Below are 22,673 nucleotides of genomic sequence, written 5' to 3' on the forward strand. Positions count from 1 at the left end.
TACCGCGGCTTCCAGTTTTCATTTTCCCCAGTGAGAATTAGAGCTATAGTCGTAAACATGTTTGCCTGGAAGTAAGTCCCTCTGAAATAAGTGGGTGTTTCTTTAGAGTAAACATGGCTAGAATAGCGTCGGCTGAGCATATAGGCATACGACCATTTCTTTCCATTATCGTGCTTGATGCGGCTCTTGGGCGTTCCTCTGTCACCTCATAGAAAACAGATTCAGTCCGCTGGGATAGCTCGACCTAAAGGCCCCAGCAAGACGCAGAGTAAAGCGACCTCACCTCTCTTCCCCGAGAGGCGCCGCTTCCCTACCACAGACCCCCCACAAATCCCCCGAAACCCCGTGCTCCCCAAACCGCTTGGTTCATGCCAGAGCAACCCCTGCTCACCGAGGTAAATGTCCCCGAAGGAGCCGCTCCCGATCTTTCGGCCAAGCCGGTACCGGTTCCCGACTCTCAACTCCATCGAGGCGGCTCGATTGGACCCAACCCAGTTGTGAGGACCCTAACTCAGAGCAGGGGAATGCCAGAGACCATCGCGGCCCTTAGCCCCGTCTCTCGACGCCGGAGGGGTTCGGGGGCGACAGCGCACCCCGGGTGGGGAGGATGGACGCAGATTCCCCGAGACCCGGATCCCCCCTCAGCGCAGCTAAGTCCGAGCCGCCATATTATGTGACCTCACTTCCTTGGCAATAGTGGGCGGAGCCTGAGGCGGCGGAGCATCCCTCTGATTGAAAGCTGGGTCGAGGGACAGGCGTGGGGCGGGATTTTAAGATTGTGAGACCTAGAGACGCTCCGTCTCCACGACAACCGCAGGATTACTGCCAGTGGCGGAAGGCGCCCGGCCTTTCTGTTGGTTCTTTAATCACTTTGAATCTGGTATCGCTTGGTAGTGGGCGGCATCCGGCCGGTCCCCACCCAAAAGAGCCAAGGAGTCCATCACACCATAGCCAGACGCATAGATTTTGTTCAAGGGTGACTCCAGGCCCAGCCACGGGCTAAGTTCTGAGGAAGTTTTATCATAGGTAACTAGGCTCCTTCATGCAATGTGCGAGCTCTTGAGGTTCCAACAGTCCAATCACCATTACAATACCCTCTCATAAAACCATCAGAAAAGGTCAACAAACCCAGTGAATGCTCTGATGAGGCTATGGCTCGGTTCACACATAACAACAACCCAGAGTATGGGTTGTCACTGCATCATGGGTTGCTGCTATGTGTGAACCCTGCACTATGTTTTAACTCTGGGTTGTTAACCACAAACAACCCTGGAAGAGAACCCACTGTTGGGTTGTGAAGTCTGGGTTGTTTGTAGTTAACTACCCATAGTTAAACCATTGCGCAGGGTTCACACATAACAACCCATACACAACCTGTATTCTGGGTTGTTATGTACGAACCAGATCTATACATATAAATCAGTTTCAAACTGGGGAAGCTATCAGAGAACTCTGTGGCCCCATGAAACTGCAGCATCCAAGTGTTTTTAGGCCACATCTTGACAGTTTCAAATTGTTTTCAATTTATCATGTGGATGTGCCAGCCACTGTACCATGACCCTCCCCATTACTGCAGATAAAAAACATAGGTTTCACACTTTGGTTATATGTTCTTCAAAATAGGCTACTTTAGCTCAAGGTACTCAACGTGACAAGTTAATCCATATGTGGAAAAGCAAGCTTCCTCATTTCTCACACCCTCTCTAGAAGCGCTGGCAATGTTCTGAACATCAAATGCAACAGCCTTTTCAGAAGAACTGGGGAGACAACAGTGTACTACCAATGGTTGCCTGAAGGAACCCTGTCACATTACATACACCATAAACACTTAAGGTGGAAGCCTTGATAAAGTCTGAGCCCGGCCTCCACCCAGCACCGTTTAGGGGAGAGCAGTGTCGTAAGACCTACTTATTTGGACCAGTTTGCAAAGATATAGTTAAATCCAGTAAGAGGATTTTGTTGTAAAATAATGCAACTGAACTTTACTCTGTTATTAGTTTAATACTTGCCATCTGGCCACTTCCCTCACATAGAGTTGCTATAAGGAGAGTGCATTTCACAAAGTACAAAGAAAACTTTACACTGAGATTCTCATTTATCTTGATATAAAAATATACTAAGAAAATGCTAAATAATGATAGCTTTCTTACTAGCTGTATTTCCTTTTAGACTGTGATGATCACAGAGGTTCATACCCATAATGGTCTAGGTCCTACAAAAAATCGTTATATATATATTTTTATTACACTTTTTTTTTACTTGGAACTTTACAGTATATAATGGGCTGGATCCAGATGTAGCCATGTTCAGAGCAGACCCATTAAAATCAATGTGGCTCAAGAGAGGCATGCCTATCCTAAGTCCCATTGATTTCAATGGGTCTACTCTAAACATGGCTACATCTGGGTCTAACCCAATAAATATATATTAGATGTGGGTGTTCTGTGGTTTAACTAATAGCAAAAAGCCATTTTCACTTGGCACATTTTGTTATTGATTTGACTGCAATTTGTAATCTTATTTTTATATTATAGATATATATACACAAACACATAATTTGAGTTTATGGATAGTTTTGTACCATGTATTTTGAAATGCTTTATTTCAGTGGCCTGGAGGAAGGTATTTTGAGACTTGTATTCTGGTTTCCCCCCACCCCCAAGATACTTTCCTGTTAGTATCTAAAACTAGCCTCTCCCAGATAAATATTCTTATTTAATATAAAAATTAGATGACCAAGCCAACATAGAGTATTGGGTATAACACTGAGTAGCAAAGTTTTATTTTTTCCTTTGTGGAAGCTGACACACAGCATTTCTTTCAAGACAAGATAAAGTTATGAACTATGAAGTTAAGTTCTCTTTAGAAAGGATAGAGAGTGGGTTGGATCAAAACTTAGTCATACTTTTAAGTAGACCACTGAAATCAATGGGACTTTAGTCATACTTTGAGTAAATGATTGAAGTTATGATTCTCAATCCAAGCCAGTGTAAATATCGTGTAAAGTTAGAATTGTGGGTGTTTGACCTTGGTTGGCACTTAAATATATAAAAAGCAGATGCTTATTCTTTTATCCCAGTACTGTGTTGATCCCACAGATCCTATTTTAGTTTTTTGTCCTGCTTTTTAAAGTATGTGAGAAAATACATTCATACTTTACAAGTAAAACATTCGGAAAAAATACTTTATCAGTGGGTCTGAAAATTGCTGGTTTTAGCCTTCAAAGCCCTAAATGGCCTGGGATATGGACATCTAAAGGATGGCTTTCTCCTACACTGTCTTATTGTAAACCACCCTGATGAGGTTGTACAATACAAGGCAAAAGTATCTCAAACTGTTTTCACTGAGATTCACTGTTTGAAATCTCTGCATCCTCTAGTTAAGGTGCACCCTCTAGGATATTGTTGGAGAATTATGAGCTATAGTTGTATAGTGATTGGTTTTTAATTCTATCAGGAAGTCCACCAGTGCTGGGAATGTTTGTCTATTTGATATAAACCAGCACTTGAAAAACAAGTTGTTTTTATTAATGCTTCAAAGGTGCAATCCTATGCATGTTTAGACAGAAACATGCTGACCGGGGAATGCTGAAAGTTGTAGGACTTTGTTTAAACATACCTAGGATTGAGCCTTAAGCAAGTATCCACCAGTGACCACTTGAGGCCAGTATTATACCAGTTATTGAGCATGAGAGATTGGCTTGAAAATAAATACATGCAATGCCTTTCACGGTCCACTTTATACAAAATATCACCATGGATTGATGGAATTCTCAGTATATGGGAAATACACTCTGTATCCCATGAGGGAGAGCAAGTAGCCTAACCAAAACGTATTACTGGATCAGACCAAAAGTTCTCTATTCCTGCATTCAGTTTCAAGCACTGATGCCATTCCATGTTATTTGACCTCCATATCTGGTACTCAGAGGTGTGCTGCCTGTAAATGTAGACATTTCTTTGGCTACCATGCATAACCGCTATTATTAAACCTCTTCTTCATGAATGTGTCTAATCCAGGTATCTAAGTTAGTGCCCAACAGTACTTCCAGGATGCCCTGTGAAATGGTACTTTCCTTATGCCTGTCCTAGACTGATTGCTAATAAACATTAGTAGAAATGTGAAGCTCTAGTATTGTGTGTCTAAGAGAAATGTCATGTTTACCCACCATTTAAACACATTTAGCTAAGTTCTACTGAGAATCAACCACTTCAGGCTGTGTGTGTGTGTGGGGGGGTGTTACAAGTTTGAAGGCTCCACAGGGGGAAAACCTCTGCACAGAGAAGTAGCATGACAAAAAACTGCCACCAAGCCCACCCTGTAGTATTATTTTATTTATATCTCCCCTTTTCCTGAGGTTTTAGTGTATCTTAGAACATTGCCCCACATGGTTTTTCTGTATGAATGGACCAGCCCTGTAAAGTATTTTTAAATACATTGGTGATATAATGGAAAAATATTGGAAACAAGTTTCTGTAAGTTACCAAAAATGCTATGTATTGAGTCTCATGTACATACATATAAAAACATTAAGTCAATGCACAAAAAATCCACATTCTTAAACCACAGGTTACACCATCTGTAGAGAGAAAAGTAAGAACAGCAAGTCAGCAAATTTGTATTTTTAAAAGCTTTTTGTTGCTTAAGTTTATGAACAATGATATATTAGCAAAGCATTTAGGGAGCAATCATATGGCCCCTAGACAAAGTCTGTGGGAGTGGGGGGCATAGGTTATTTCAGATTCCTGGATCTGAGGCTCTGACCTTGGACCTAGGAGTCTGAGCTCCTCCCACCTCACAGCCAATGCGAGCCTCTATGAGCAAGCTTGCAAATGTGAGCTTGGAGAGGAGCAAAAGGATAGGGAGAGGATACTGGGGCAGCTGGCTTACGAAGTATTCTCCGGCCATCCTTCCCTCTCCACAGAGCCCCCAGCTAGCCAGCTGAAATCACCTGTGCAGCGAAAATGCAAGGCAAGATGACCACAGAGGTGATGATCTCCATGCTCCTCCTGCCCTGCATAGGATGCCCGTTAACCTCCGAGTTCAGAGGCTGATGGGTATACCCACTGGACTGAGCCCTTAAGCAATTATCAGTAATGTCTGCCAAAAGCAAGTCAGATTTAAATTTCCTATTTCAACTTTTCTACAAAAGTTACAAACCCATTTGAATCAAGATAAACTGCATATTTTAGCTGCTTTGTGCAATACAGTCCTATGCATGTATACTCAGAAGTACATTCCATCAAGTCCAATGGGGCTTTCTCCCAAGCGTGCATAGGATTTTGCAGCTTAAACCTTAGACACACCTTTGTGTGACCAAATTTCCTTTTCTGAAGTTTAAGCTTAAGTCAATCCACATCAGAGATAGACTTTGAAAAACTTCACAGGAATATGCAGTAGTTTTAAACTTTAGCACAGGGGTGGGTAATGCGCAGCCTGCACGCAGCCCCCTTGTCCTCTTCTGTGGCCCCCGCTGTGCAGCAGCAAGAAAAAAAATCCAGTTTGTTGCTGAAATTTGGTGCCACATCCACACACCCCGAAGTCACCCACCCCTGGTTTAGCAGGTGAAGTACCTGTACACTGATAAAACTCAAAATTAAAAGCCTTGATCCCATACTCATGAAGCTGATGGAAATGAGGGTAGACTGATAATTGGTTGTATCCAATCAATGCCCTTCCGCTGATGGAAGGCTCTTTAATCCAGCAGAGAATTTTGTCACCATAAGAGGATGGGGAGGAAATTGTCATGCTACCTTCCAGGATGCTCCAAAAGGGTTCTCCAACCCACTGGAGCAGATTTGAGGGGGCACAAGGGGAGGGAGAATTGTTGACATGCACCCTTGCTATGCTGATGGAAGACTGTCAGTGGAGGGACACTGACTGGATACAACACACCGGCTCTAATTTGGCTCAGTTAAAGTGGAGAAGATGATGGTTACATGGTAAAACAAGATTAATCTTGTATTAACAGAAGATACAGCTGAATACTCTCTACTTATAACACAATTCAAAAACTAATATTTCTACAATACATATGACTTGCTTGGGTGCCTCTGCCAACTATATCAGTATTTTGCTCTTTAGTCTCCTGTTCAAGATGAGGGGACATACTGTTCATGGGCCTCCTAACTTCATCAAAGATTAAAAACTCATTGTTTTTAATCCAATTAACTGATAGAAATGCCTCCATTCTTGTGACAAGAAAAACGTTTAAGTGATGTAGCCAGCAATTCCTCAGTAGTGCTTCTGCTTCAGTTGATAATTACCTCACTCTAAAGTAATCGGTTTAGAAGTCTGAGTAGTGTTTCAACCTGCAAAGTTAAAACGGAGTTAATATGCAAGAGCTTCAGAGCTATTCCCACTCTACAATGTTACAAACCAAGTCTGTTCTAGTTCTTTTAAGGTATATCATGCTAATCCTAAACTATTTTATGAAAAAACTTGGAACATTTTCATCTAGAAATGTATTATTTTAAACATTAAAAGGAAAGCAAGAAAAATGTGCAAGTCTTCAGATAACATGTGGAAATTGTAAGCATTTCTTAAATAAACTCAACAGGTGAAATCCAGCCAGAGTTAAAATGTTTTAAAGCTGCAATCCTATGCAGTGCTAGGTGGACTGAAACACATTGTGCCTAACTGGCTGTACTCAGCCTGTATCATTCATATAAATAGGAGAGATTTAAGCACATACTTAGCTCTTCCATTAAGTAAATTACTTGAAGTGCTTAATGTTGGCTAAAGCATATCCAGTGCTTGGAAATACATTGATTTCTCCTCCTTACACCCCCAAAACATGATAAAATCTGTTTTATTATGATTAGGTATCAAAAGCAATGACAGTAGCATGCTACAAGTTTGCAGGCAACTATGAGTTAAAAATACCATCACAATTTCAATAGTATGATTTAATACATACCTATACAATAACGCTTTGCCTTTGCTATTTGCTATGGAAAAATATCCACTTCTTGGAGAGAAATCCATGGAGTTAGCCAAGTATATGAGCTTTCTTCTGAATACAGGAAAATTTGAGAATACAGTAAGCGAAGGAAGGTGGACCTGTTCCGAAGAATGGGATAAAGAAGTGAAATAAATGGAGGTGTGGAGAGGGTGGAAGTGAGAGCACAATTAAATGTCATACGTGTAAAAAAAAAAACCTTAAAACGTATCAGTCTCTACCATTTCCTATGATCCTAATCTGGAGAGCTTCTTAAGCAAAGTTTCATGCAGGCCCAGCAGGGCTTTCCAACCTCCCACCTGCAGCTGCCCATATGGCATTACAAGCTTTTGAAACACCCTAGAGGTTGGACTTAGAGTGTTCCACCAGCAGTAGCGTCTCCTAAACCAGGTTGTGCTCAGAATGTTCCCGCTGGTGGAAAGGGGAGAGAAGAAAGGTGATTTGACCTTGGATCCCCTGGTGCTATCTCCATCACTGTTCCAGAGGATCCATCAACCCTATGGAACAAATTGTCAGGGGGTACAGGGGGACTGCAGGGGGAGGGGGAAGTTAAAAAAAATTGCCTCCTTGCCCATTTCACCAGGGAGATTCCTCCACTGGATCAGAAGCCTTCCATGGATGGAAGGGCCCCTTCCATTTGTGGGAAGTATATTCTGGATCCAACCTCAAGTTTCAAAAGCAGTCTGTGAAGATGTCTATTATATATGTTATAAGCTAGAATCAGGAAAGGAAAAAGGCATGTCTTACAAAAATGTCTATGATCAGCTTGTGATATTTAGGGTGAAAAAGTTTCTCCTTACAGAGTCTTTCAGATAAGAAATTACCACCTAAACAATACGAAAAGGAATTTTGATATCTGTGGTTGTGATATTTATTCTTGGTCACTTCCAAAAAGTGTTACGCCAACTCAAGACATCCTCTCTATCAACACGCATACAGCTAGCATATATGCAAGAGGCAAGAATTTGTCTCTGGCCTGCATTAGACACACAACGTAATTACTGAAGTAGCTAGGAGGTTACGGAATATTCAAATATGTTAAGTGCTCAGGATGAAAGGGTCAGCACTAGAATATTAACAAACGTTAAAACTTTTCTAAGGGAAAATGATCAGCATGGGCAGGAGGAAAAACTTCAGACAGGTATCTATTTGTAAGAGGAACTGCATGCTATTTGCTGAAATAGGGGCAGGGGAATTGGATAGAAGCAGGGGTGCTCTGAAGGCACAGGAGGCCAAGGCCAGGAGGCTGGAGGAAAACTTTGAGGTGGGATTACGAAGAGCTGACAACAAGCAAGAGAGCTTTGAAGGGTGGGGACAGCAATGTAAATGTGGATCAGGGAGCCAAGGGATCTGATTACTGAATTTTCTGACTTGAAAAGCCAGCCATATCTTTGACTACAGGTCCCTTGTTATAGTGTAGTTAAAATCTGGTACAGCTAAAGTTTTATTCAGGAGAAAGTAAAAAGGCCTTTCTGAGATTTTAGGGTTGCAAACAAAATTTTGAGGCCAGATATGCAAGCACTTGAAATTCCTATCTTTAAAAAAGGCCATATATGCAACACCATGTTTTCTGTCCAAATGGATTTAAATATTTTATTAAGAACCAGTCACTTAAATTAAGCCTACTCTGAACACTTTCTTACTAAAAAAAATCTTACCAGCTTCACTGCATCATCAACTCTATTAGATGCCATTGCCAGTATTTCACTGGTGGGATTGAAAGATAATGATGTAGCAGCTGTGACCAAGTTCATTATAGCCTTAAGAGGTTTAGGACTAGTTTCTTTGAGACAATCACCATGGGCGTATACATTCACAACTCCAGAACTGGACCTAGAAAGAATAACAGTAGCCTATAAAAAGCTTAAAGCGTAGTGGAAGCAAGCCAGCAATTTATATACAAAATCAAATGTTTATCCACAATTACTGAGGGTTATTTCCTTTGACATATACCAAGGCAACCTTTGCGTGTAACTCTAGGAAAGTTTTATTAAAGCAACAAATGTAAGTTTTAGTTGTATAAACTTTACAGTCCTAGAAGTACACAACAAATGGCTTTCATATGATGAATGGTGGCTGCAAAATATTTTATATGTGTTTTTTCAGAAAAACACTTTAGAGAACTGCCAAAAAGGAATGTATCGCAAATTAAAAATTATTTTTGTTCTATCCATTTTATAATTACATCTAACCAAACAGTAGGGCATTTGAAAGTAAGTCCAGATATGGCCAATAACACACCATCTAGAACTGGTATCAATACTCTAAAGTGAGTTATTAACAGCACAATCTTATACATGTCTACTTAGAAGTCATCAGAGTTCAATGGGGCTTACTCTCAGGTACGTGTGTATAGGATTGCAGCCTAACTTACTTTACAAAAATGTTCCTGTATATATCATTTCTACATTCTGCAACAATCAGCCCCTGTATTCACCTGTGTTGCACCATCACATTAACTAGCCTTTAATTTCTAAAGGGAGAAATTATGGGGTTCATGACAACTTGGAAGTAATGTCCTGGGGGATGAGTATGGTTACTTCATGGTGAGGGAAACACATTCTCTTACTTCAAATGTTCCAATTGCAATCACATTTTTGAGGACAGATTCTGGGATTGAGCTCCAGTTCCAATTAAGCCTTTATGCTACAGGTGGACAGATATGGAAGGAAAGATGTTCTTTCTAGGTGCATCTTTCTAGTATGCATATCACAAGATACATTAGGAGCAGCAACTGCCTCCCACTACAGCTCAGTAAGTTCCATTTTTATTACGAATGGACTTAACCAGGGATGGCCACAAGGCAGCTCTACAGAATGTATACACAAAGGGATGCCCAATATTCAACTAGTCAGTCTTGAAATCATGGCAGCCGTCTGAGTATCAACCACCAATTATTTGCAGTTATAAATAAGATGTCGTTAGGACCTTTTATAAAGCCTGGAACCCGAAATAAGCATTTGCAACTTGTTTACCAGGCAGATCGGGAAGTTTTTCTGACAGTTGGTGCAAATATGGCTCAAATACTGGCTATGCTTTCACTTACCCACATGCCACATATTGGCTGTTTTTGGAGAGTGCGATAGATGTACCTCGAAGACAACCTTCATCAGTAAACTTGTTCAGACACCGCCTACTTTTCACATCCCATATGAAGACTTCACCCTCAGCTGACAGACATATAAGGAAGATGTTAGCAAAAGCAATATATGTACCTACCATTTAGACATCAAAATGCTGGATTTAGAAAAGTCTCCTAAACCTATGAACACTCTGACAACACAACAAAAAATATCCCGCTCTACTACCTTAAGTAAGGTTTTAAATCCTAACTATTCTCCTGTTGGAATTTTATTAACAGGTACGATCAGGTAAACTATGATGCAAAGGGTCAAAGGCACTGCTATTTCACTTTGGGGGAGTTTGTACTGGGTTGTAATGTTACTGTACTGCTTTACATTTTAATGTATGCCACCATGGGTGCTGTTTAAGTAAAACAGGAGCCTATGCTATAGCAACAACAGCAGCAATAGACATCAAATAGAGGATGCAGTCCTATCAGGATAGGCAGCCTATCTAATGCAGGGCAGCAGAAGTGCGGGGGGATCGGCCCCTCCGCACTTCAGTCACCCTGCATTCATGGCTAGACAGCCAATTTCAGCTGTCTAGCCACAGGAAGTTGGAGCAGGGGGCAGACGACGCATAGGAAGCGTCAGAACAGTACTTCCGCCCTCCCCACCCTGTCCTGCCCCCAGGAATGCCCTGTTTTCACTGCTCCTTCTAGTCCCTGACTAGCAGCCATAGGATCGCACCCTAAGTCCTTTTTCTAAATGATGAACACCTGCAAACAACCATTCTGCATATCAAGTGCAAAAGCCTTACCAGAATGTGTGTAGATTTTGCTGCCGTCTGGAGAGAAAGATGATGCAACAGCCCTCCCATTTATTTTCATGCTTCCAACAAACTCTTTTGTCTAAGATAGACACATAATGCTTATCAACACAATTATACATAAGATAGTGAAGCAAAACAACCTGATCTCACTAAAGAGGTATGCCCTTCTGCAATGGGGGGGGGGGGGCACTTCACAGTGCATAAAAATAAATATTTTATTGGCCCAGTGTCTCAAAATACACTTCAAGGACACTTATAAAGTACACCACTGTGTTCTCTACTGAACTTGGTTCCCCCCCTTCACTCTGTTATTAGTGCCTTCCCTCTTTTGGCTTCCTTTCTTCTGTAATCTCTACCATATTACTGGTTTATTCATTTATTTAATGATTTGTTCAATGAAGACTTTTACAACACAAAACTCAAAAAGTTGATAAACCAAATGGTTATCAGTAGTAGCTATTTGGATTTAACAAAGTCATAATCAAGAAATCTACAGATCAACCCAAAGAACTGTCCATTTTATTAATTTTAAAATGTATCACATTTTAGAGTGTTAATATCAACTAAAGTTCATATGAGAAATGCAATAGCTTGCCAGTAAAATTGCATTGCTGTCTGTTTCTTTCCAAACATTTAAACAGACATTTTACCTTCATTGTTATCAAATGCAGGTAGCCTGACATCCCATTAAAAAGCAGGAACATCCCATCTGGAGAAACTTCAAATTTTCTGACAAACTTCTCTTCTAAACCTTAAGTTCAAAGCAAAGATGTGATGTATAGCTCCAGTATACATAAGAGTTAATTTCCAAAGCTGACACTTAGTCTAACAGAACAATCCTATGCCTGTCTACTCTGAAATAAGCCCCCGTGAATTCAATAGGGCTTACCATGAATACGACTGGAGCATAAGGTATGACAAGTAATTTGTTGGTCATACTGATAAAACAACCTTTGATTTTATATTAAAAGAAAAGTTATGGGTTAAGCTTGTTTATTGCTTACAAGAGTGCTTTTAAAAATTGGAAAGATTTCACGGGGACTCTGAAGATATTTCATGGGGTAATTTAACAGGCTGTATTTTTTTAACTGTTGAAGAGGATAATAAATGGTTTAATCTTTGAATGTGTATGCCTTCATTCTTTTCTATATGGATGCCATAGCTCCAAAGATATGGAGGAACATATATGTGCAGCCCTAGTCAACAGATTAGCCTGGTAGCCATTTCAACAATGTACTCCCAAGCATCAGGTAAGGTGGATATATTCCTATTACATACACCTCTACTTCCTGATCCCCTCCTACCACGAAAGCTACTTGCTAGAAATAGGGTACAGGAACTGCTTCTGCTATTCCCACAGCCTGTCTGATTTACAGCAAACATTTAACTGATCTAGTTATTCATTCAGTAAAAGCAGATGTGTGGTGATAAGGATAATACAAAATATTTCCCAAGTCTTTTCTGTTTAGTTCTGAAAAAATTATGATCTTGAGCCTTATTGACAGACTACACTATGAGCTGCTTAAAATGGAACGTATACAAAAATGTAAAAAGCAGTTCAAACCTCACCTCTGATATGGTTTACAGGAATAATCTTTCCACCCATCATGTCATATATATAGAACAGCTTATTGCGAATGCTAGTGGCTATAACCTGCTCTCCATCTGCACTAAAACGTGCCTTAAAGACCGGGAAGCTTTCCAAATGAATACTCTGTATCTTTGGATTAGTGATACCATCCACCTTTAAAGAGAAAAATACTAGGGTGAATGATGATAGCATGAGCATATTTAGGAAGATTTATAAATACAAATAATAAATATCTATTACCAGCTTTTCCTGAATTAAAATATCTGGTTAAAAAAACCCTAAGCCTTGCAATACATGTACATACCTCACATATCCCTCCCCAAACTAATGACTGCAAACCAGAGCCCTGAACATGTGTGGGACTATTATCACCTGCTACTGCAGATGGAGCTTAAAAAGAATAAGGCACTCTTTCTACTTCTTTGCAAACAGTGTGGAAGCCCTGCTTGCTTGCATGTGCTTTTGATCACCATTAGTCCTTAGTTTTATGTATCGCATGCTGCTTTCATCTCATACTCATAGGTGTCAGCAAAGTATGTCCCTGCCAACCAGTTCCAATAATAATATGCAAGGAGAAAAGCAAAGCAGAAACTATTACATCCTACATAACTGAATTGTTTCTCACCTGGAACAGTGAAACAGAGCGATCAAGCCCAGCTGTCATAACAACTTGAGCAGAAGGATGGAATTGTACAGTTGTCAGTTTTGCATCTGACTGACGTTCATTATTAGCATGCAAGCAGTTTTTCATCTAAAAGGCAGAAGAATATACATGGTCATTGTAGAACTGTGCTATCTCTACAAAACAGAATGTATAGAAATGCATAATCTAAGAACTAAGTGTGGATTACTGGAATATAATCCAAAGAAGTTGCTACTAATTCAGGTGATGATACTTAAAAAATAGAAGCATACAATACTCTAGGCAGTTCTCCCATTTCCTAGTTTGTAGAATATATTACTGATCCTAACGCACAGGAATAGATATTCACGGATTAAACGCCTCAAGAACCTAAAACCTATAATTCAAGCTCTGAGTAGAAATTTTATTTAAGGAATTTTTATCCCACTCTTCAGCCCCCCCATCCTGGCTCCCAAAGCAGCTTACAAGATGAATAAGACAGTCCCTGCCTTCAGGCTTTTAGACTAAAAGACATGACACAGGAGGAAAAGGGAATGGGAAGGGGGAAAAGAAGCAAGCTCAGGCAATAACTCTTAGCTGCATGGAAGACCTTCTATGGAAGACTATCAATGTTCAACATGACAACGTAAGAAAATAGTTGTGTAGTAGTTGCTGAATTTCTATTTCCAGATGATTTTTTTTTTTTTACTGTGGAAGCGCCACGTAACTATTTCATCAGACTTAAGATGACGTTGTTAACAACATATTCAAGTGATGAATGTGCTCTCAACTGTGTTACATGGAGCCTTTCCTTATGAAAGCAGTCATTTTTCTCAAATTTAAGTTAGCTGCCCCAAAGCCAATAATTTCCCATATGTAAGTTTGCCACTAACAGTAATGAGAACACATTATGTGCATGAAAACTGAGTAGGATTTTTTACCTGTAAAATGCCTCTTGGTAGAGACTCTGACATGGTCACAAAATTGCCTGTCTTGCGTAACAGATCATCATCACCTTCATCCTCACTGTCATCTTAAAAAAAATAAGTATTTTTAAATATTACATTATTTTATCTGTGCTTAGAAATATGCACAGCCATATTTATGTGAAGTGTCAACTTAAAATGAAACACAGTATATGGAAAGAAGTCAGGACCGTATTCAGCACATTCCACTTTTGATTCCCTGCTCTTAGGTATGTTTACTCAGAAGTTAAGTCCCACTGAGACTTTCTCCATCATAATAAGAGAACACAGGATTACATGTTAATTATTTTCTCTGCTCCAATTCACAATATAGAAAGCCCCTTGTTTACCTTCATTTTTTCTTTTTCTTACTTTCTTCTTCATGTCCCTCTGTGCCCAAGAAGGGGTTGCTCCCATTGCACTCTGAAATCTAGGAACAATTGGTACTTTTTCTACAATTATTACTTAAGATACTACAGCCTTATAAATACAGGTAAATCAAAAACTCATCAGAAAACTTATATAAATAGCATATGCCAATCAAAGCTGAAGGATGGGAAGAAGAGGGGTGAGCATTAAACAGTTGTTGGAGAGGAATACAGGGCAAGATGTCTAGGCAGAGGGAAGGCAGGCTGGCTTGCTCATCCATTCCATGTCCCCTGATTCTTTCTAGTCACACATACAGCCGCCTTGTGATGCAAGAGCAGAGGCCAACTACTTAAATGAAGGACCATGGAGTTAACAGCATTTTCCCCACCTCATCACACTCTCAAGCCTTTCATTCTGAACAATCATACTGAAATGTTTTTAAAGTGCACTCTAATCATTTCAGCATGTGCTGTCCCCTCCTGCTTGTTTCTGAAACTCTTTCTCTTAAATTTATTTTCTCCACATTAGGAAGTAGAACTTTGTGGCAGCATACAGAAATAACTTTGTGTTGTTTCTGTGTTACTACGTATGCCATAATATGCAGAAGTCTTCAAAAGTGCAAAATGATTTGCAGTTGTCTGTTGTGACACATAGGAAGGCCACTTCAGAAGTGAGCAAGGTGTACAAATAGTTTTTGCATTTAAGGATGTATGTGATGCCATAACTCAAATAAATAATCTTTAAAAGAAACTTCCCCAAATACTGTACCTGCCTGTTCATATGTTACTACTAAACTTACTGTTCCTGAAGTCTTCTTTGAAGTTTTTCTTTTGTAAGCTTCCTTTCTGCATCACATTTTATCATGTTTTTTCGATATCGATGGGTCATGTCAATTCTAGAAGAACAGAGCCATATGCTAAATTTGCACAGTTCTTTAAAAGCATTCATTTAACCAAGATCATTTTACATGTTTAGTCAAGTAGGTAGCTTAGGTTTTACGATGCAGTGGCCTGCAAGCCATGTTGTGCCACATACTAGCTCAGGTTTCCCCAATTTGGTGCCCTTTAGATATATTGGATTTACAACCACCAGCACCTCCAGCCAGCAAGTTGGGGAAGGCTATACTAGATTATATACTAGAGTCAGTGTAGCATTATGGTTCGAGTAGTGGACTAAGTAAGACAGTGAGACACATGTTCAAATCACCACTCAGCCATGAAGGTCACCAGGTGACTTTGGGCCAGTCACTCACTCTCAGCCTAACTTACCTCATAGGATTGTTGTGAGGATAAAAGGAATAGGAAAGACCCCATAAGCCATTTTGAACTTATTAGAGGAAAGGTAGGATACAAATGTTATAACTAAATCAGTATCTCCTAAGCAGCTGTCTATGTTTCTACTCAGTCACACACAAAATTTAATGTTATCAGCAACAAGGCCTCAGTAGTTCCAAACTTCTCAAGAGGTCAGTCAGACAATCATTTTTTGAAACGTGAAGAAAACATGCAAGTTAATGACTTCATTCAGAAACTAGTAAGGGTTAAGATGATGGCTAGATGACCTTTACACCCCAATCCTAAACATGCTAACTGGGAGACAAGTCTAACAGAGTTCAATGCAACTTGCTTACAAATGCAGCCTTACTTACTCCCTTTGATCCACAAGTCAATTTACTATGTATTGCTTACATTTCCTCAGTTTCATCATCTTCATCCACCCACACTGGCTTTTTAGATGAAAGAAAGTTGTCTTCTGTTTCATTCTCTGCTTCTGAGTCACCAGACTCTCCTTCAAGAAGATCCCCACTGACGACATCACTTGCCTTAATTTAAAAAAAAAAAAAAAACTTAGTTAACAAAAGGCAGATCAGAACTAAGAAGGTTTAACTGTTCCCTAAAATTTCACCATTATTTCCCAAACATTTATCAGAAAATATGAAAGACCAGAAAATTGACAGGTCCAGCCTCAGCCTTGCTGGCACCTAAAACCAGAAACAGTTCTCCCTATCCCAACCCACATGGGACAGAACAGTTCCTTTCACTTGCAACCACAAGCCTTTGATTTGGCCACCATGGTGGATGAAGAAAGGAGTGTAGGTGCTTCTTACCGAAGCAGATGGCATCTGGTAACCAGTGCAGCTGCCATCTGCCCTACTACTGTGCTAATGAAGCCTAACCCTCTTCATTAGTAGCTGAGAAGGAACAGGAATCCTCCCCTCTGGTTTGGCGATAGGAAGGGGCAGATTTAAGGGGCAATAAATTTAGCAATGCCCAGTTCATCATTTGAGGTAGGGCCTTAGCCTGCCCTGACAGCCGTGCAAAAACCAGCATTTATTTTTTATCATTCCTACTGCAGTGTGAATTCCATTTTCTCCTGGGATTGTTAATGTTAAATTTTGCACATCTTCTGCAACGATGGGAATAACTACACTGTTATTGAAACTTAAGAGTCATTAACCATGGCTTTCAATCCTATGAGTGGATTCTCCTTTTCTTTTTTGAATGTAATAGCAAGCTGTTGGATGAGTTATTAAACCCTTCCCTACAGTCCCAACTGGGACTGAGGTCTCCATGGTTATTACTTTAAAATAAGAGAATCCCAATAATGAGACCAAAGATAACAGCATATCTAGTCTAACATCCAGCCTATCCAACAACTTTTAGAAGAAGGCATTATCCATCAGGATGTTATTGTATACAATGCAGCCCTTATGTGCAAACGATTAGCCTAATACAAAACAGATGCTAAGATCCTCACAGGACTGGAGGCTGCTGCTATTTGATGCAGAACTGAGAGGCAACTCCAAAATGTACAAGAATGTAGTTCCACCCCTAATATTTGGCATCTCTAGAGAGGAGGTGCTGCTCCTCAAGACAAATCTCAGCTTTCAGTTCTACATAAATCATGCAACATGGACTACTGCTCATATTTTTCTACATGTAATACAAATGAAAACTCGGTTTAAGTGATTAGCATTGCTCCACCCTAAAAAGTTAATATTGCTTTTGGAACACCGCATCCCACAACCTGGTAACAGACTGCAACAGGCCCCAGTATAGATCGTGCCTCTTCCTGAATAATGCTTCCTCACTTCCCCAAATCAAACAGGTGACCATGTTCATGACTATTGTGGTTCATTGCATTTGCAAAATGTTTAGGTGATTTGAGGTACTGAACCCACCATAAAGTGATCAGAATTATTCTCCTTCCCCACTTTTGTATTGTGGTTGTTCATATGACTGTGCTCACACATTAAAGTATTGAAACCTCATCTCACCACCTCCTGGAATCCTTTCAAATTGGATGAGGCAGAATATCATGAGTGGTTATCTTACCACTTATATGTGCACATCAGGGTATTCATAGAGTCACCATACCAAAAAACAATGGGTCGCATCCAGTTAAGCTAGTCCAGCTTAAGACCATTCATTTCAATGGGTGTACTGTAAGTAGGACTAACAGTAGATATAACCCAACATCCCCGGTCTGACTGTTTGAATCCACCATAACTGAGCAAAAAGAAACAGTGAATAAGGTCACCTTTACCTGTTTTCTAGTACTGCCGCAACAGCTGCACCCATTTCTTCCGAACATTTGTTACTGAACCATTTATTAGGGTCATTTTCTTTAAACGGACCAAAGCTTCTGGTCTGCGTGACAGGCAGAAGTTCCCTAACTCTGGTGAAACATTCTCCACCACTGCGTCTCCATATCCAGAAAAGATTCATCTGTTGAATGCCTGTTTGCCATGCAGCAGCAAACAGAAACAGAGAAACCCCGTCGAAGAGGAGGACGGCAGGAAGAATCGTATCTACTGGGTCCTGGGAAAAAGGAATTGTGCTATTTAGTCCTCAGCCCACCCGGGCGTAGGCAAAAGCGGCTCCTACCCAGTACCTGCGCAGATGAGCCTTGCAAACGCCGCAACAAGTCCTCTCCTTCGTCTACGTCCCCAAAGACAAGCTCCTCCAGGCCACGCTCGGCCGCCGGCTTCTCCGCCAGAAGAGCCAAGTGCTCAGCCCGCCGGACCTTCTCCTTCTCCGCGGCGGCTCCGCGGTCGTCTTGGCCCGCGGGCTCCTCACACCACCCCTTTCCCGCCCGAGGCCGCTTTCGCCCCAACGGCGTGTCACGCCGAACGCCAGCCTCGGCCTCCATATTCTCTCCGCCCTCGGGTCCCAAAGCGGAAACAGAGCGCCGCCCCGCCCATCTCCCTCCACATGACCGGAACCCTCCCGTACATTCGGTGACAGAGAGCGGCTGGGGCGCACGCGAGACGCCTGCTCCCACCCGCGAGTCACTGACTCCAAGAAACGGCAAGGACACTGCTGCGCTGTCAAGAAACAGAGCAGAGCACCACAGAGATGTGGGTGTAGACCAGCTCTTCTGCATTCGGCTCCTGCCCCGCACATGGTTGCGATCAAATGGAGACCAGAAGGGTCCGCTCTGCGTAACTCTTGCTTTTTCTCTATCTCTACGCCCCTGCTCCATTTCCCTTGAGAAGCACCCCTACGTGACTCATCCAGCTCCGTCTCTCTTTCACATGACCCCAATTTTTCAATTGATTTCCTCCCTCCGCTTATTTTTCCTCATAAGAACCGCTCTCTGGGTGGGCTGTTCCACTGCTCCTACAGTGGTGGGGATGAAAACCGTTAAAAAACACACACAAAAACAGTTAACACCTCCTCACAGCCACCTCAGTTGATTGCCAGCTAACGAGGACTGTCTGAAATATCGAGCCAATCGAGGCGACCGTTTTAACCCCGGGGCTCCAACCGCCCTCGAGCCAGTCGCCAGCTCCCGCACCCTCTTCCGCGTTCTGGTTCAGGCCGTTCGCCCCGTACGGCGAGCGAGGACGAGCCAAACAGCGAAGGAGCCAATCAAAACGCGCCGTGGGTTGGGGCCGTTCTGCGCGTGCGCATTGCGGTTATGCTAATGTTGTTGATATTCTGAGGCTCGGAGTTGAATGTCTTTTCTCTCTCTCTCCCCTCGTTAAAGTGAGAGGCTGAACTTTCTTCCTCCTCCAACCTGGCCCTTCCCCTCAGAAAGGGGAGGGGGGAGAGTCCGGGGAGAGGGGGCTGAGCCGAGGGAGTGGGGGGGTGGGAGGGGGGAGGAGAGCGGCGGCGGCTGTGGCCGTAGGAGGCATCCCCTGCCCATGAGGGCCTGATGGAAAACACAAAGGACCTGGTGAGTAGAGCAGAGCAACCCCACGGGGAGGCAGCGGAGCGGGAGGGTGCGGCGTGGGGGAGAAGCCTGGCCAGGCTTGCTGCTCTGGGAGGCTGCAGCAGGGGCCCCACCGTTTCAGCGGCGGGGGCTGTGGGGGAGAGAAGACAGAGCGAAGGCAGAGCTGTGTTGGAGCTGAGCGCCGTCCTGTGTGTAGAGTGGCTGGGGAACTGGCAGCGGTGCTAGCCTGAGCCAGCCCGGGAAGGCAGGCTCAAAAGGGAGCTATGGCCAGGGAGAAGGTGAGACGGCCCGTGATGAAGAACCTCCCATGCACAGCTGCCTCCCCCCCCGTCTCCCTCTTTCTTTTTCTCTGCCCCCACCCCCGGGCAGCCTGTGAAAAGTGGCAGGCGCTTGAGAAAAAGTTAACTTGCTTTGTGTGTGCGATGCCTATCTCTTGCTTCCAGTCTCCTTTCCGGATTCTGGTGCCTGTCTCTCATACCGTGTATATTGTAGAGAGAAATCGGGTCCCTCATGCTTTCTTTTGCGAGAGGTGGTAGTGCTACTCCTGCTTTGCCTCTAGTTTATTGTCCAAAATCAGTGTGTGAGGAGGAATACTGTGAGATTTGTGCTGCTCAGCCTTGCATAACATCTTGAATAAACATATGCTTTGCAGGGAAACGTGCAGAGGAGCACTCAACAAATATAGCTAGTAAAGATTTTCTTGCAGTGCACTTCATTTGTCCGCTTTGTAAGACTGCAGGAAGTGGTGCTTGAAGGACATAGAGGAAAGGTTTAGGTTTGCAAATGTTTTATATAGAAGTAGATTTCACAGTCTCTTCATTAGGAGAAGGGGAAACCTAGTATCTCAGGTGCCTAATAAGTAAAGAAGGTCCACTCTTGCTCAGCCTTTCTACTTTTTTCTTCTCTTCCTGTGATCCTTCTGATCTTTCCTTTTCCAACAATTGCACTAAGTTAGAGGCTTCTGCAACAGCTTTGTTGCATAAGAACATGCTGGAGCAGAAAAAGAATGATTCAGACTTAGCTTATGTTTCATGTATGCCTGGATTCATTTTAAAACACCCTGAATAGCTTTCCCCTTTCACAAGAAACACTTTAAAAACTAATGTGAAAAAGAGGTATTGAAAGAGAAACTGTCAAATTACGATACATGGTAGGCTGGCAACAAGCCAGCTTCATTGCATCAATTATGAAAGATATAATTTTTTAATGGTAAGAGGAATCTAAAATGCACTGAATATATTGACATTCCTGTGCTTTATTTGCTAGTGACATTCTAGTGCTTAATTCAGTGTATGGTCTCATTCACTTTTTTAAATGTACCGTTACTAATGAGTGTTGCTAAGCAATGACAACACAGATGTTCTTTTATCATATGTAAGGCTTGGGCCCCACTTAAATGTGTGTGGCCTCAAAAAACCCCAAACTCTTATTTGAGATGATGTAGCTTTGGATGCTGCTGATACTGCAGCATCTTTCATTACTTCTCTCCAGTAGCTTTCCTTTTCCATTATGCATAGTCTCCTTTAGGGTGCAATCCTATGCATGTTCAGACAGAAAAAAGCCATACAACTCCCAGTACTCTATGCTAGAAGTTGTAGGACTTCTTCTGGCTAAAGATCCATAGGATTGTACTCTTATAGTCTGAAATGATGTTTATGTCTTTGCCCTATCTGTGCCTTTCTTCCCTCATTGGTCAGTATGCATGTACCTGAGAGTGATGGAGTCTTAACAGTAAACTCTCATTTGCTTCACGGTCTCAGTCCTGCCCCATTAATTTGCCCATTTCCCATTCTGCCTGTTATGTGTGGCATGTGTCTGAGAACATGTAATGTGTATCACTTTGGTCTTGAGATATCTTCTTCAGTGAGAAGACCAGTAATAGTAATCAAGTCTTCCTGAAAGACAGCTTACTGACTTCTCCTGCAATGAATAGCAACAGGAGAGGATTGTGTATGTTTTTTGCATTGTATTATCATTTGATCTGAGGCAGTGTTTAGGCCCAAAAGACCTGGCTAGTGCCCTGCACAAACTACATTTTCTATCTAGGATAGCCCCAGAAACATGTGCAGTATACTTGAGTTCTTTGACAGATATGCAGGGGTTCCTCAGCATATGTGCTGATCTGGAGAGGGTTCACTGAAGACAGCTGTTCTGAAAATAGCTGACAATGTATATCATAAGCCAACTGCGCCATGTCTTTTGATCTAATGCACTGTTAAATGTTAAATAGTGATGAAAGTAGTAAGGTAATACACAATAGAATATGCTGTTAGTCTCATGGGCCAGTCTTGAAACCTGCTGCATTGGCAAATAAGTATGTAGGAAGAAGACCAAAGATAGCTGCTAGTGCTAACATTGTTGCTCTGGGTCATATATTGATGCTAGTTATGTCAAAACAGTCATTGACAATTGTGGCCTAGAGTTATTGCGCGAAGCCGGTATATGACATGAACTGGGCAGAAAGAGGTGCAAGAGAAACACAGGTGGAAATTGCTTGCTTATATGGCATCCCAGAAGATTTTTGGTCAATATGAAGGCATCTTTTGCTGCAACATTATGTGAATAATGTTTGGCACTACATCAACCTTGTATACTCAGGTTGCAATTGAAAGGCAGTGAATCTGAATGGATGAGGTGTTGCTACATTGAAGCAAGCTATTTTATGTGTCACAGTTGCACATACCTATAGAATTGAATGCTAATACTTAAAACTTACATTCCTCTTGTAATCTCTAACTTGCTTGTTGAACTTCAGATTGCAAGTGCCTTGGAATGAGGGTTTATTTGCTCTTGGGAACCAGAGTGTGCAATACCCATCATGCTCTTCTGTCTGAGTACATGCTAGATTCCTGGAACTTTCAAATTCGTTAAAGAGAGAGGAAAAAAAAGCTAGCTTGTGGTCACCATACTTTTTTTAAAGTGGATAATTGATGCAGTGTGTACTTAAGTGACAAATTCTGGAGTGGTAGTTGTATTACATTGAAGTCCTAACCCCAAATGTTACTTGTTGGAGAGGGTTAGTGTCTGGTGGAGGGGCCCGCTGCTATGTCAGGGCCCCCTGCTGCAACCGCACATAGCTTTTTCCACCAATGG

The 22,673-nt window shown here is 41.8% G+C and overlaps 3 protein-coding genes across 18 annotated transcripts in view; 1 reads left to right on the forward strand and 2 right to left on the reverse strand.

Annotated features, from left to right (window-relative positions):
* CSNK1D (casein kinase 1 delta) overlaps window positions 1-695 on the reverse strand; it is a 33,189-nt gene extending 32,494 nt beyond the window's left edge. For 7 of the 8 annotated variants that reach the window (XM_084837910.1, XM_084837914.1, XM_084837911.1 and 4 more), the window contains exon 1: window positions 392-695. In XM_084837910.1, coding sequence (XP_084694036.1) covers window positions 392-467 — 76 coding nt within the window. In that variant the 5' untranslated portion in view covers window positions 468-695. The remainder of the gene's footprint in view (window positions 1-391) is intronic. The other variant, XM_084837915.1, reaches the window with a different exon arrangement.
* A 1,289-nt stretch (window positions 696-1,984) lies between these two features.
* On the reverse strand, window positions 1,985-19,247 carry UTP18 (UTP18 small subunit processome component). Of its 4 annotated transcripts, none has more exons than XM_084837894.1 (15): window positions 19,079-19,247; window positions 17,949-18,223; window positions 16,091-16,224; window positions 15,202-15,297; window positions 14,384-14,463; window positions 14,010-14,101; window positions 13,072-13,197; window positions 12,425-12,599; window positions 11,506-11,606; window positions 10,844-10,934; window positions 10,008-10,131; window positions 8,620-8,794; window positions 6,920-7,062; window positions 6,267-6,311; window positions 1,988-4,579 (listed from the first exon to the last, which is right to left on the reverse strand). In XM_084837894.1, exons 2-14 carry the CDS (start codon window positions 17,994-17,996, stop codon window positions 6,287-6,289), a joined length of 1,410 nt encoding a protein of 469 aa, XP_084694020.1. In that variant the 5' UTR covers window positions 17,997-18,223; window positions 19,079-19,247; the 3' UTR covers window positions 1,988-4,579; window positions 6,267-6,286. The 4 variants fall into 4 exon arrangements, with proteins under 4 accessions (XP_084694019.1, XP_084694020.1, XP_084694022.1 ...); XM_084837896.1 differs by having other exon boundaries at window positions 19,093-19,234; XM_084837895.1 differs by lacking the exon at window positions 19,079-19,247 and adding an exon at window positions 18,297-18,576.
* Window positions 19,248-19,324: 77 nt separating this feature from the next.
* MBTD1 (mbt domain containing 1) overlaps window positions 19,325-22,673 on the forward strand; it is a 66,955-nt gene continuing 63,606 nt past the window's right edge. For 2 of the 6 annotated variants that reach the window (XM_084837887.1, XM_084837891.1), the window contains exon 1: window positions 19,325-19,583. In XM_084837887.1, coding sequence (XP_084694013.1) covers window positions 19,563-19,583 — 21 coding nt within the window. In that variant the 5' untranslated portion in view covers window positions 19,325-19,562. The remainder of the gene's footprint in view (window positions 19,584-22,673) is intronic. The other 4 variants (XM_084837886.1, XM_084837892.1, XM_084837883.1 and 1 more) reach the window with 3 other exon arrangements.

Source organism: Heloderma suspectum, chromosome 2 (assembly GCF_057233095.1).
Source record: "Heloderma suspectum isolate Gila_16-S chromosome 2, 16-S_ref, whole genome shotgun sequence".
Taxonomy (NCBI): Eukaryota; Metazoa; Chordata; class Lepidosauria; order Squamata; family Helodermatidae; genus Heloderma; species Heloderma suspectum.